We start from the raw sequence: 13,660 nt of genomic DNA, 5'->3' as shown, positions 1-13,660 counted from the left end.
ACTTTCTGGGACTAAGCAGGATCTTGGTCATATATGTATATAAAAAAGCCCAGCAACAGATCCCAGTTTAACTCTCTCCAACTTCATGGGGTGAGCTGCAAAAGGGGGCCCGAGTCAGTGCACACATATCTACAAATAAGAGACAGAACAAGTTGTAAGACGGGGAAATAATAGACTTGGTGGATAATATGTTGATAAAGGCAAGAGAACAGCAACTGCTCCAAGCGGCAAATGTATACACTGAAGGTTGGCGAAGACGATTATAAGGAAAATACAGTGGTAGCGAGTGTCACTCGCATGATAAAATTTAAGAGAGGTGAAGAAAGGAGGAACGCTTTTATAAATACTTCCAATTTATTTTTTGCTATTGTGGAGCAACAGATTTGATCAAAACCTGTCGGCGAGGGCAGAATTCTCCTTTTCTGGTTTCTTTTTGGCTGAAGTTATAGAAATGAACAAGTGCTGTGCATATCCTTGTTTGGTTTTTATGACTTAATGTGTTTGCAACGCAGTTACTAATTTATGTCACCTTTTGCTGGGGGATTGAGGCATGGTGAAAGAAATGCATACAGCGACAATGTAAAAAGCACACGTCAGGTTCACGAGTAAAGGAGAAGAGGGTTGTTGTCGTTTTTCTTGTGGGGTAGCAGTAACTGCTTTCCAAAACTGTGCTAAAGAAACTTGGCATTTACTCTCGACTGTTATTGATATGGGGAAGCTGTGATCTGGTGCTAATTTCTCTTTTAAAGCCTCTAGCCTTCGCTCCAGATTCATATTCCAAACCGAAAAGTGGAATGTGACTGTGACATGCTTTCTTTCCCTCTCTCTCTCTCTCTCTCTCTCTCTCCTCCACCTCCTCCTCTTCTCCCCCCGTTCTTCTGGCTTCCCTCCAAAAGGTCTTTGCTTCTTGTTGATTACATTCTCAAGATGAAACCCCTGGTGGCTACAGTTTTCCTGGTAGCCCTGATGCAACTTTCTCAGTCCTTCCCCGCCTGGTACCACAGAGGATGGCTGAGATTGCTAAGGGAAGGGGACAGCTGTGGAATATGCAACCTGGAACTCTGCCCCGTGCCTACAGCCTGCCAAGCAGGGACCGTGTCGGACTCATGCGGCTGCTGCCCCGAATGCGGGAATGTGGAGGGGCAGATCTGTGACTTGGACGAAGGCAGCCATTTTTATGGGCAATGCGGGGACAACCTGGAGTGCCGACTGGATGTCCGTGACATCAAGTCTGGAGAAATCCCTGAGCCACAATGTGTCTGCAAGCTGCAGGAGACTGTATGTGGACCTGAAGGGAAGACCTATGAGAACATTTGCCAGTTCCATGCGGCTTATGCAGGAAAGGGGATAAATGCTAGCATAAAGCACAAAGGACCATGCAAATCAGGTAAGGAAAGGCAAAGCAGAGTCTAAAGTACGTACCTGAGGGAAGATGAGATTTACTAGTGGTGATGATATTTGGCAGCAGAGTCTAGGGATGCAACAGAGAGGCTCGGAAACCACTCTTTTGGAGGTGAGCAGATGAGCAATTTGTTATCTTTTTGGAGTTTAGATGAGGAATCCTATGCTAAAGTGAGTCCCACTTTGTTCGGTGGTGTTTACGTCCAGGTAAGGATATATGGGATTGCAGCCTGACAATGCAAGAAGTAAAACCTATTGACTTTATTGGGACTTACTCAATTGTAGATTTGGGTTCCCTAAGGACATAGGCACAAATGTGATATTATGTGACCCTAGAATGAGAAAATATACCCCACCTAGCATCCAGTTCCCCCCTTATTCACATTTCATCAGATAAAGTTCCTCTTAAGATAACAGACAGTAACAATGAGAAGTCCCATTCAAAGTTTCTTCTGAGGCTACAAAACATTGGATGCAGAGTCCACAAAGCTTTTGTTAAAGCATGTGAACGTGCTCCGGGATTGTCAACGTAGCCTGTGAGATTAACATTGTAGAATTCACATGGGAATTGACAACCTGTTGATCAGAGGGGAGTGTGAAACTGTGAAGCTGAAGAAGACAAATTGCTTGCAGATTTGTAAGTGGGCAATAACAGAGTCCTTTTACCACTACACATGAATGAAAGGCAGGATTGAAGACTATAGGAATATGGGTAAAAGTATGGAAAAAGATGCTCTTTATTTAATAGCTAAAAATCAACATAAAACAGCTAAGTCCAATCTTAGTATATAAAGTTGAAACTAACAAGACAGCAACATTGATATGAAAGATCTAAATAGCCACTCTATGTCAAGCTGAAACAATATATATAATGTTTAAAGCCTCAGATTCCCCCAATCCCTTGCAGTCTTATGCAGATTTAAATAAATCACATGCAAGGTCACCTTTCTTTTTATACTGAAGAACAAACCTTTGCATGCAGCTTCACTGCATGTGAAAAAGCCTAACGGAAAAAGATAACCAAATGGAGAGATTAGTTCTCAGCCTCCTGGCAGCTTTATAGCCTGATGTGTAAATGATTCATTCTTCTGCAATTAGCATCATCGCTTTACAGGATTCCAAGAGATTTAGCACAGCCTTTGCAGTGAGGTCCAAATGGCATGCAGTTCCGAAATGGAGCCAAGTTGAATTTATGTAAGATTTTTCCCATATGTGATTTTCTGCATTCTTCAAAACGTGCCAGTGATCTATAGCAGTCGCATGTGACACTATGCACACAGTGATAACCCCCAGGCACCCTGTTCATACAAAGGCACCCAGGAGTATTGACGGGCAATGTCAGCGAAATGTTTTGGCAATAGTGGCATCGTCTGTGCCATTCTGCAGGCGCAGTGGTCAGAGCTCTCCATACGAAAAGCACAGGGATCTCAGGCCAGCCTAGAGGTGACATAAATTGCGCCTGTAAAGTGGCGCTGTGGTTAAACCACTGAGCCTAGGGCTTGCTGATCAGAAGGTCGGCGGTTCGAATCCCTGTGACAGGGTGAGCTCCCGTTGCTTGGTCCCAGCTCCTGCCAACCTAACAGTTCGAAAGCACATCAAAATGCAAGTAGATAAATAGGAACCGCTATAGCGGGAAGGTAAACGGCGTTTCCATGTGCTGCTCTGGTTTGCCAGAAGCGGCTTTGTCATGCTGGCCACATGACCTGGAAGCTATATGCCGGCTCCCTCGGCCAATAATGTGAGATGACCGCGCAACCCCAGAGTCGGTCACGACTGGACCTAATGGTCAGGGGTCCCTTTTTCTTTAAAGTGGTAGTATTGCAGATGCAGTGAATTTTGACAGCATTTGCCAAAACCTCGTATAATTTCACAGGCCCTTGCTGGGTTGAACTGATCTTCTCCTGTTCCTTGACCTGTGTAGGACAATGTTGTATGTATATCAGAAAACACTTTTAGGATTCCATGGGCCAATAAAACAGAGAAATGTAGGGGTAAATATCTGAAGTATGGTCATGCGTGTGTTTGAGCGTGGGCATGCACATGCTCAGAGGAATGTCATCAATGTATGTAATCTGAGAATTTCAAAGGGAAAATAGATCGCTGCAGTGGCAGAGCACTGGGGTGGCACGTCTGGGGTGGCGCATGTGCCCTGTGCCCAGGGGTGGGGCAATCCCCACGGGATGGGGTGATCCTGGGCAGGACACTCTGTGGGGCCTCCGAGGAGTCTGCCTGCCTCCTCCCTCTCAGCCACCCTACAGCTGAGGGAGAGGCGGTGGGCAGACAGTTGGGGCCGCATGGAGTCTGCAGGCGCCCAAGCTACTGCATCACTCCCAGGCGGCCCCATGGTGAGTGCCGCCTGGCATTTTGTCACCCCCCTCAGTGGTGACACCTGGGGCGGACCTCCCCCCCTTCCTCCGCCCCTGGATCCCTGTCCTCGGGGAGCTTCCGATCTAAAATAAGGGGTGGTCACATGCCACATTCAACTAGTTTGCAATCTGTGAACCTGTGCACACAAATAATTAAGGAACATGCTCTCATAATTATTCACATGTAACATTCAACGAGTGTACAGTTTGTGTGCCTGTGTGTGCAAATCAACAAGTGCACAGTCGCACAATTACTTGTACTTGTGTTGCGTGTAATTTATGAACAAGTCCATAGGTAACAGACCATAGGGGAAATGGGAGGGAGACGAGGGCAGCAGGTAATGAATGTGTGTAGTTAAAACAGTTGGTAATTGGGACCAAAGTTCTCATGCTTCCAGCCTCTTCAATCTGTGCAAATCTTAATACAGTATCTGCAATAGGTCTTACTTCCTATGATCACTGCTGATTGATATGGCCTAGTTTGGAAGTAACCGACATGGTACCTTCCAGGTGTTGTGGAATACAACTCCCATCATCCCTGAAGATTGACTGTGCAGGCTGGGCCAGATGGGAGTTGTAGTCCCAAACAACTGGAGGAAGCTACCTGCACCCTATCTTGTGCCACACTGGGGTTCCACTTTGTGACAAAGCCCGTGTGTGCAGAGCTTTACAGATGTGGACTCTCCCTCTTCTGAAGTTTACACGCAATGATGTTTACACGATCTGCAGGGAGGGGGGGCCACAATGGATTCTCCCTCTTCCTTTTAATCGTGCAAGCCTGCTTCATGCATACAATGCAAGGAGGGGGCTATTGCTATTGAAGATTTTAAGAGGCAGTCTGTTTGACATTCCTAGAAGTCAGGCGAGATAGTGTTGCTCTGCTCTCCCCACTTCCCCGACTAGTGAGGAATTCCTGGGGCAGTGGTTCCGTGGCTTAGCCTTGATTTCCTCTGAAATGAGAGATCCATTGAGAGCACAGGTGGAAGCAAATAGCACCGCGGTTCTGCAAATATCACATCCGCTGCACCCACTTAAGATCTCCAGAGACAGAGGCACCCCTTCATGCCCCAGATGAAGAGAATGGAACTTCTAGCTCTTTCTCAAAAGTCAAATCTGTTCCCTATTTTGTTCTCAATTTGGGGGACTTCTGAGTAGAGAAATACAGGATTTCAACAACAGATATGCTTTTGCAATTCTGCATCTTTGAAAGCCCCAATCTTTATTACAGTGGTTGCTCATTTAATGTGTTCAAAGGATTAGATCCACTCCCTACTCCCTCTAGTGGCTCTCTCCCTCCCTCCCTCTAGTAGCGCTCTCTCTCTCTCTCTCTCTCTCTCTCTCTCTCTCTCTCTCTCTCTCTCTCTCTCTCTCTCTCTCTCTCTCCCTCCCTCCCTCCCTCCCTCTCTCTCTCTCTGTGTATATATATATGACATACTACGGTATTTATTTATTTTTGAAAACACACAATTGAAAACCACATCAACATCCTTCAGACAAATGACAAAAATTCTACGTGGTCTAGTATTTCACAAATTTAATCTGAATGTGAAATGGAAAACTGCATTGTAATTACATTTTTAAAAGGTGCTCTCCCCCCCCCCAAAGCAAAATGACTTTAATAGCTTGATCAAAATGAAAGTTATAAAACAGAATTTAGTGCCCAAATGAACTGGCAGCAACTCACATGGTTCACAGTTATAACTGTCCTTCATGCTGGGTTCAAAATTAACAGCTTCCATTTGGAATAAAAGAGGTGGTGGTGTAAATCCAAGCATTCTTGTAAGCAGATGCGGTGTTCGGCTTCACTGTGTGCAGCAGTGGTAACAAGAACAAAAACAATGCTTAAAATGTGTTTTTTTTAAAATAAAAAATGCCAGTGTAGCACTGACTAGCTGCTGAGCTGCAATCCTAAATGCAGCAACCTGCTTTAATCTTGTGGAAGTCTATGGGATTTGAACTGCCCAAATCTACAGTACTCAGGATTGCAGTCTTCTTGGCCACAGGTGGGAGGGAGAACTCCAGCTTCAGTACTTGGGAAAGTCACTTTCCCTCTGCAAGAGGTTATTGTGAGGATGAAATGCTTTTAGGAGTTGCTTAGAAAAGGACAGGGCAATTATTTATTGTTCATTCCCCATGCTGTGGGAACTGCACTTGCTGCAGATTGGCTATGGTGCCCTGCTCAAGGTCTGTCTGTTAAAATTAAAAAGCCCTGATCAGCTTGGGACCAGGTTACTTGAACGACTGCTTTCCCCCTATAACACCTGGGGAAATTATACTCCTGGCACCCTTCATAATATCATAGGATGCAGTCCCCAGAAAATTGTCATTTCCTGCTGTTGCCCCAACACGGTGGAAGGGTTTTCCCTGTGCCAAATATGAATCAGCAACCACCAGTTGCTTCAGACACCTTGAGATGACCAGGCGTTTGCTGACCCATATGCTAGGACCCAGTCTTACATGTTTGAATCCTCTGATTTTCTGTTTAATGCTTTTATGTGCTTTGTTATAAAGGTAAAGGTAAAGGGACCCCTGACCATTAGGTCCAGTCGTAACCGACTCTGGGGTTGCGCGCTCATCTCGCATTATTGGCCGAGGGAGCCGACGTATAGCTTCCAGGTCATGTGGCCAGCATGACAAAGCCGTTTCTGGCAGACCAGAGCAGCACATGGAAACGCCGTTTACCTTCCCGCTATAGCGGTTTCTATTTATCTACTTGCATTTTGATGTGCTTTCAAACTGCTTTGTTATATGTGCTTTGTTATATTGGTGTTTAATTGGTTTTCAGTTGTGTTTTTGTACTTGTTTATAAAGATTTTGTTGACATATTGTTTGTTTTTAGTCTTCACACCGCATAGAGATTTTATTTTTTTTTAAATATTAAGCCGTTTTCATTCAGCCATTCATAGGGAAAGTTATTTCTCCAACTCCTTTGGGATTAAAATCTGTAAGTGGCCAAAACTGGCTCTTATTAGGCCTAATAGATCAGCACTTTGACCCGGCCTTGGTTTTACAGAAGTGCAAACATGAGACCATTCTCGGTTAGCACAGTTCCATCTGTCACACGTGTACTCCTAATTCTCACCATCAGAGATGACACAGTCTACAAACAACACAGCTGTAAACCCTGGTCTCAAAAAAAAAAAAAATTAAAAAAAAACCTGATACAATTCCCAAACCATGCACACAGGCAATTTTATGACCAATCACACTTTCTCCCCTCCTTGCTTTCACTGTTGGGACATGCTCACGTGGAGATTCATCTAAACTTTTATGAAAAACAGCAAAGCTTTGTGACTTCACTAATGAGTCGCCAGGAGTTGCCAACCTTTGGGGGCCATCGGGTACACTGAGTGAGTGCTGTGGGTGCCTGTCACAAATTGGCTGCTATAGGGCGGTGGCCTAACACATAATGCTTGCCGTAAGAAAACCTATTTGAGTTGTTTGTTTGTTACAATCAAGCAGTGTATAAATTTTATTAAACAAGTAAATACAATGAACAGATGACTAGAATTAGCGTGTGTTGTGAAAGCTGTTTAAGGTGACTCTTGAGCATGATCCTCTCAATCGTGTCTCTTCCAGCTCCTGTTATTTCTTTGCCACCGCGAGACACCCAGAATTTCACAGGGAATGACGTCATCTTCGGTTGTGAGGTATCTGCATATCCCATGCCGCACCTTGAGTGGAAGAAGAAAGGAAATAAGATGTTTCTGCCAGGAGATGATGCTCATATTTCAATACAGGTATACAGTTTAAAGTAGGTAAGGCGATATAATCACCTTTTCTTTGTGGTAAACTCATCAGGAGACACAGACCTCTCCCTACAACAAAATGGCGGCTGAAGAAGACATCTAGAATTCCTCACCTTTCAAGGCTGGGAAAAGACATCAGAGGATTGGTTTGGGAGCAGTGATTTTTAACTTGTCCATAAATGACCTGGAGTTTGGGATGAGCAAATTGTTCAGGTTGGTTTTTAAAAAGCAAACCAACAACTTGCTTGTCCTCTTTGCTCTCCTCTTTGCCGTGCTGAGGAACATTGCAAAAGCAGTTGCTCCATACATGACCGTAGAACATATATAACGTGGCAATCAAAATCTCAATGATGTACATTTCACTGACGTCAGTGGAAGATACATGGTGAAGATTTCATGCTATTATTTGGCCTTCATTTATTTGTTACTAGCTGTTCCCGGGCACGCATTGCTGTGGCTCAGTCTGTTAAATGGAAACAAAGTGGAGAGTGCCCCCGTCCCCCCCCCACCTTCAGACTCCCCCACCCATGCGTATCACCCACCTCCATGCTGAAACCCTGGCCCGACCCATTCAGCATTTCCAAAGGCACGGCCCACCTCCACTCAGGACCCCCGTTCCTCACCCCAGCCGCATGACGTCCCGACACCCCTCTCTCTGGTCCTCCCGCTGCATGACGTCACCTTCCTCCCGCATGATAGCACCCATCACCCCAACTCCTCTCTCTCTCCCACCCTCACACCCCATGTGCGTCTTGCGGTGGGCCTGCTCCCCTGGCTGGGCTATGCTGAGCTGAGCTGGCTGGGCAATGCCATGTTATTGTGATGTCACAGACAGCCTGCAGCCAATGGCTGCAGCTGAGACATCCTCAGCTGTGCTGCTTTGACATCCAGCAGATGTTATCCAGGTGATGTTTTAAGTTAGAAATCGTGTTCTAACTTGTCACAGGTGAGACATCTATATAATCTAGGTATATAAAAACACTCGTGTACGGTGTGCCAACGTTGTGTCCGAGTTTCAAAGCGATCGGAGTTTTTCGATTAGAGCCATGGTCATCTTTACATTTTTATTTATATAGATTTGGCTTTCATTTTCTCAGGCAAGAGGTGGACCTCGGAAGTACAGTGTGTCTGGATGGTTACAAATTCAAGGGATCAAGAAATCAGATGAAGGTCTCTACATATGCCAAACAAAAAACAAATATGGGCTTGCCTATTCATCTGCAAGGCTCAAAGTTATTGATGGTAAATCACTGTATTATTATTATTATTATTATTATTATTATTATTAGTCCATTTTCCATGACTCAGGGTGGTTCACAGATAAAAATAAGAAAAACTAAAAACATAGGGAAAAAACCAATTATTAAGAAAAAATTAAACATTGATAGAAATGTATATCTAATAACAGTATAAACAGCATGGCACCAGCCCTTTTATTAAAAACAATAAGTTCCCGAAAAGCCTGCTGGCGGAAGGACAAAAAAAGATCAAACTTTCAGTGGTGGTTGCCTGATTTTGCTAATAGTAACCCAAATTGTTCATTTCAAACCAGTATGTTTTAGATAGGGAATCTATGTCTCAGTGGACATAATGGCTTCTTGTAATCTTTGGTCAGTGGCGTGAAATTAAGATGTGGTGCTTTGCCGCAGGATGTGGCAGCGCGACATTTGAAAACTGAACTCCTATGTTAATGTAGTTGATGTATTTCCAATGTCTGATTAACTTACAATATTTTTGTTTGATGCGCAATTCCCCCCCCTCTCATTTTCTCCCTCTCCCCAAATATGAAGTGGCCCTAGGCAAAAGAGGGGCAATCTATGGCTACTCCCCAATCACCAGCTTAATTGTTAACACTATATGTCCCTTATTCTGCAGGCTCATCATTAAGTTTTCAGAACATTCCTGGCAGCTGGAGCACAAGCGATGGCACAGATTATGGAGATGATTTTGATTCTGCTGAAGACGAGGAAGAGGCAGAATATGAATCTGGAGACTATGAAAAATGAAGCAAGTTTGGATTGTGTTATGTGCTGATGCTTTCAAGTTCATCTGTTTTGCTTATATGATTTGTGCTGTCCTGAATCCTCATACCACAACAAAAATGTGTATCAAATTCTAGAAATTATCACAGTGCCTACAAGTATACATGCCATTTCAATCACACTTTTCTAATTTTAAGCCTCTGCTATATTTATTATATTCAGAATACTGCACACTGAGAAAAAACCATTGTGGCAAAATATATAAACGTTGCACTTATCAAGATCCCTCTGCAATTCCTTGTCTGAGATATAGCTCTCTGTCATACAGCTGTAGTCACAGGAGGACTTCACAGCCACAGTACGTTTTTGAAAACCAATGCTGTCCAGAGTGCAACAAGAGTGGGACAAAAATAACCTGGAACATTTGTGGGTTAAAAAGTTACTGGATTTCAGCAGGAAGTTACAAGATGTGCACTGATTGGAAGTGCAGTAGTGTGAACATCCCAAAATGTTTTCACTGCCTTGATCAGTGGTAAAGGTAAAGGGACCCCTGACCATTAAGTCCACTCGCGGACGACTCTGGGGTTGCAGCGCTCATCTCGCTTTACTGGCCGAGGGAGCCAGCGTTTGTCCCCAGACAGTTTTTCCGGGTCATGTGGCCAGCATGACTAAGCTGCTTCTGGCGAAACCAGAGCAGCGCACGGAAATGCCATTTACCGGTACCTTCCCGCTGGAGCAGTACCTATTTATCTACTTGCACTTTGACATGCTTTCGAACTGCTAGGTTGGCAGGAGCTGGGACCGGGCAACGGGAGCTCACCCCGTTGCAGGGATTCAAACCGCAGACCTTCTGATCGGCAAGCCCTAGGGTCTGTGGTTTAACGCACAGCACCACCTGCTTCCTGATTGGTGGTAGTTGCATATTATTTAGTCCCCATGCAAAAGGGAAGAAAACCCTTTCCAAACCCAGTGGTACCAGCTGATTCAGAGTCACTTCCATTTTTATAAAGCAGTGACATGCTGCAGGGGTGAAAAGCAATACTTTTCAAGTTTTCTCTCTCTCTTTGAAAAGCTGAAAGATTCTGGGAATTCCCATTATGCTGAAGGCCTGTAAATTGGCATTGTTAAAACTAGAATACCACATCTTTGTGGCATGGAAGTTAATCAAGCAAAGTGGTCCCATTGCAAGTGAATTTCACTATGGTTTCAACAAACAATTTTCCATGTCTGAAGCATTCGTGTTTCATCTATCACAGTATGGATTTATTTCAAGGTCAGCTTCACATAAATAATTCAATCTAACATTTTAGGGTAATCTGCAGCAGAAAACATTTGACAAACTACAGATTGCTTATTTGCAGATCAATGTATTTAAGTCTAAGGACAACAATTAAATATTAATAAGCACATAATATATAAGGCAATACTGGTAATAAAGTTCCTCTTTTTATACTCCATGGACATCTCAGATCCATTATAAGGGTAAACCTCCTTTGGAGGTGTGAAGTTTTAGCTCACAAGCCTTTTGAATGCCGGGAAGTAAGACCTGGTCATAAAATACTAAAGCTGGTGACAAAATATCACAATTAGCGCAATTAAATCCTCCTTTTACTTCCAAACAACTCTGTTCAGAGCGTATCAAGGAGCAAGAGAAATCACTAGTTTGCCAGCAGGTTGACTCAGGAATTTCACCTCTCCAGTTTATTTCAGAAGCTGGCTGCCCAACTGTTCTAGTGTACTTTCCCCCTCCTTTTCTTTCAGGATTAAAAGAGCACAACATTTGCTTGTTTTGGCATTAGAATGAAACATGCCCTTTGGAGGCCTAGTTCTCACAGAAAGCACTAAAAAAAGAGGCAGGCAGGTAAAACCATTCACAAATGCACTTTTTCCAGCAGTTTTGCAAGTCGCCTCTCAGGAAAGGTATCCACATTTCTATGTCCCCACCTGATTCTAAAACTGCAAGAAGTATCTGGCGTGAGTCTCTTGGGCAATTGTTGTTCAGTGTCCAGAGCAGCCCTCAGGCAGAGGCTCAAAAGTCTAAGTTTTAGCAAATCTTCTCACTAACCATGTTTGGGGTTGTTAATTGTAGCCTGGACAGAGAGACCATGGGGCCTGTCCCTTCTACACCTTCCTGCCTTGAGCTGTGAGATCTCAGGGAAATTGAACGGCCGGTTGCCTGGCTGCCATTTCAGTCCACCCCACAACCAGGATCACTGACTGTAGATACAATAAATGAGCTGTGATGGTTAAATCAGTGCCAGGGAGAAGAATTCAGAGTCTGGCTTCCTCCTTAACACTAAGGAGTGGTTGTGCCAATTTGACTATTAATATTCTAAGCCCACCACTAATGTGTTGCAAGAAAGACAGTGCTTAATATTGAGTGAAGGCTGGCCTTAGTCATGCAGGAACTGTAGGGCACTGGGCCCATCAAAGACACCACGACAGCCCCTGTTACTGTTTGTTCCGTTTTAATTTAAGGGTATCGCTGGCAGGACATGTGTGTTGCATACAGAAAGTTGAAGTTTCCGTTCCGATCGCCCCAGCTAAGGCACTAGGCTATCTCACATATACTGTATTCCATATTCTCCCAAACTGAGCATTACTGTACTTAAGTCAGTGCCATGTTGCAGTTATGGTAGTCTAGGACCAGGTATCTGGAATTTTTTTGGATACGCCTGTGCACATCCGCATGAATTTGAATTTCTGTCTGTGTTCGGCTACCCCGAGCTTAAATACATGACCTTTCACACAACCTTCCACACACATGTATTTGGAAAGGTTCCCTAACTTGGAAGAGAGAAGACCTGAAATTACATTTTTTTGGGGCGTCCCCAAGAGAGTAGGGCCCTAAGCTCTAGCTTGCTTAGCTTATACATAAATCCGACACTGATAGGGGTCAACTCCTAGGGCGTCTTCCTCCCCCCAAAAAATAATAATTAAAGGGGCTGCCCCGCCCCGCCCCCAGGTTGATGGACGCTGCCATTCAAATGGCGCGCGTGTGCCGTGGCACGTGACCAAGCCTGCGGGGGGCGGGGCTTAACCTGCCTGCCTATCATTCTGTTCAGGTCGGCGCCCCTGACACGCGTCGAGTTAAAACTAGACTAGATAAGGGGTGGATTTAAAACACGCGCGAAAATACTTCAGAGGGCCGCGAGGGGCCTGGTCTCCCTCCTCCCTCCGCGGTGCTCCCCTCAACACCTTCCCCACCCGGATTCCTCTCTCTCTCTCGTTTGCTCCGAGGCACCGTCGCTCCGCCTCCTCCCGCCGGGCCTGCCCCTCTCCTCCTCCGGCCCCGACTCTCCCGCCCGGGCTGCTCTCGGCGTTGCCCTCCCGCCCCGCTGGAAGATGGCGCTGAGCGGCCAGGTCAGTGGGCGCCTAGGGCGGCGGCGGCGGAGGCGGCATCGTCGTCGTCGAACCCGGAGCCTGACCGTTGCGTGGCGGGGAGATGGCTCGTCCCCGCGGGGGGCGGGTAGGCCGCCGGGCAGCGCAGCCCCAGGAGGGAGGGGTGGGGGGCGGGAGAGGGAGGGAGGCTGCCCCACCGCCGCACGTCCGTTGGGGATGCTGCCAGGAAGAGACGCGGGGGGGGGGGCGCTGCGGGCATCATGTGGGGTGGGGAAAGGTAAGAGGGAAAAGGGTGTCCTGACAAGAGTTTATGTTTATATGCCTTTCAAGATAGAGGGATGTCAACAATATATATCCATCTCTCTCTTTTTCTGTGTGTGTATATATATAACACTAGTTACAGGTAGGTAGCTGTGTTGGTCAGCCGCAGTCGAAACAAAATACAGTAAAAAAAAAATCCTTCCAGTAGCACGTTAGAGACCAACTAAGTTTGTTATTGGTATGAGCTTTAGTGTGCATCTGAAGAAGTGTGCATGCACGCGAAAGCTCATACCAATAACAAACTTAGTTGGCTTCTAAGGTGCTACTGGAAGGAATTCATTTTATTTTGTATATACCGGTGTGTGTCTTGGAAAGTTACATGTGCACTTGTGTACAACTATTTCAGTGTGCCATGAAAGACACACGTGTGTGTAGATGTATAATTATTTGCGTGTGTCTTGAAAGACACCCGTGTGTTTGTGTATAGGTTACTTGTGTGTGCCTTGAAAGACATGTGTGTTTGTGTACTGTATAACTCTTTGTGCCATGTATGCATGTA

General features: G+C 45.2%; 2 protein-coding genes across 5 annotated transcripts in view; both read left to right on the top strand.

Moving 5' to 3' along the window:
• The first annotated feature begins 886 nt into the window (after positions 1-886).
• On the top strand, positions 887-10,487 carry LOC118082879 (kazal-type serine protease inhibitor domain-containing protein 1). Its single transcript, XM_035110716.2, has 4 exons — positions 887-1,387; positions 7,347-7,507; positions 8,614-8,758; positions 9,392-10,487. Exons 1-4 carry the CDS (start codon positions 928-930, stop codon positions 9,520-9,522), a joined length of 897 nt encoding a protein of 298 aa, XP_034966607.2. The 5' UTR covers positions 887-927; the 3' UTR covers positions 9,523-10,487.
• Positions 10,488-12,557: 2,070 nt separating this feature from the next.
• The window catches only part of RANBP17 (RAN binding protein 17), a 160,567-nt gene continuing 159,464 nt past the window's right edge, over positions 12,558-13,660 (top strand). For 2 of the 4 annotated variants that reach the window (XM_035110144.2, XM_035110143.2), the window contains exon 1: positions 12,560-12,861. In XM_035110144.2, the coding sequence (XP_034966035.2) occupies positions 12,844-12,861 (18 nt within the window). In that variant the 5' untranslated portion in view covers positions 12,560-12,843. Of the gene's footprint in view, positions 12,862-13,660 lie in introns of all 4 variants that reach the window. The other 2 variants (XM_035110145.2, XM_035110147.2) reach the window with 2 other exon arrangements.

This window comes from Zootoca vivipara, chromosome 3 (genome assembly GCF_963506605.1).
Source record: "Zootoca vivipara chromosome 3, rZooViv1.1, whole genome shotgun sequence".
In the NCBI taxonomy this organism is placed as follows: domain Eukaryota; kingdom Metazoa; phylum Chordata; class Lepidosauria; order Squamata; family Lacertidae; genus Zootoca; species Zootoca vivipara.
This window is presented reverse-complemented; position numbering and strand designations above follow the sequence as displayed.

Excerpts from the sequence above, each read along its gene's own strand:
- LOC118082879 (XM_035110716.2), top strand. The coding sequence starts at position 928 with ATGAAACCCCTGGTGGCTACAGTTTTCCTGGTAGCCCTGATGCAACTT. Across the intron at positions 7,508-8,613 it reads ATGCTCATATTTCAATACAG|GCAAGAGGTGGACCTCGGAA; the intron begins GTATACAGTTTA and ends TCATTTTCTCAG. Across the intron at positions 8,759-9,391 it reads AAGGCTCAAAGTTATTGATG|GCTCATCATTAAGTTTTCAG; the intron begins GTAAATCACTGT and ends CTTATTCTGCAG.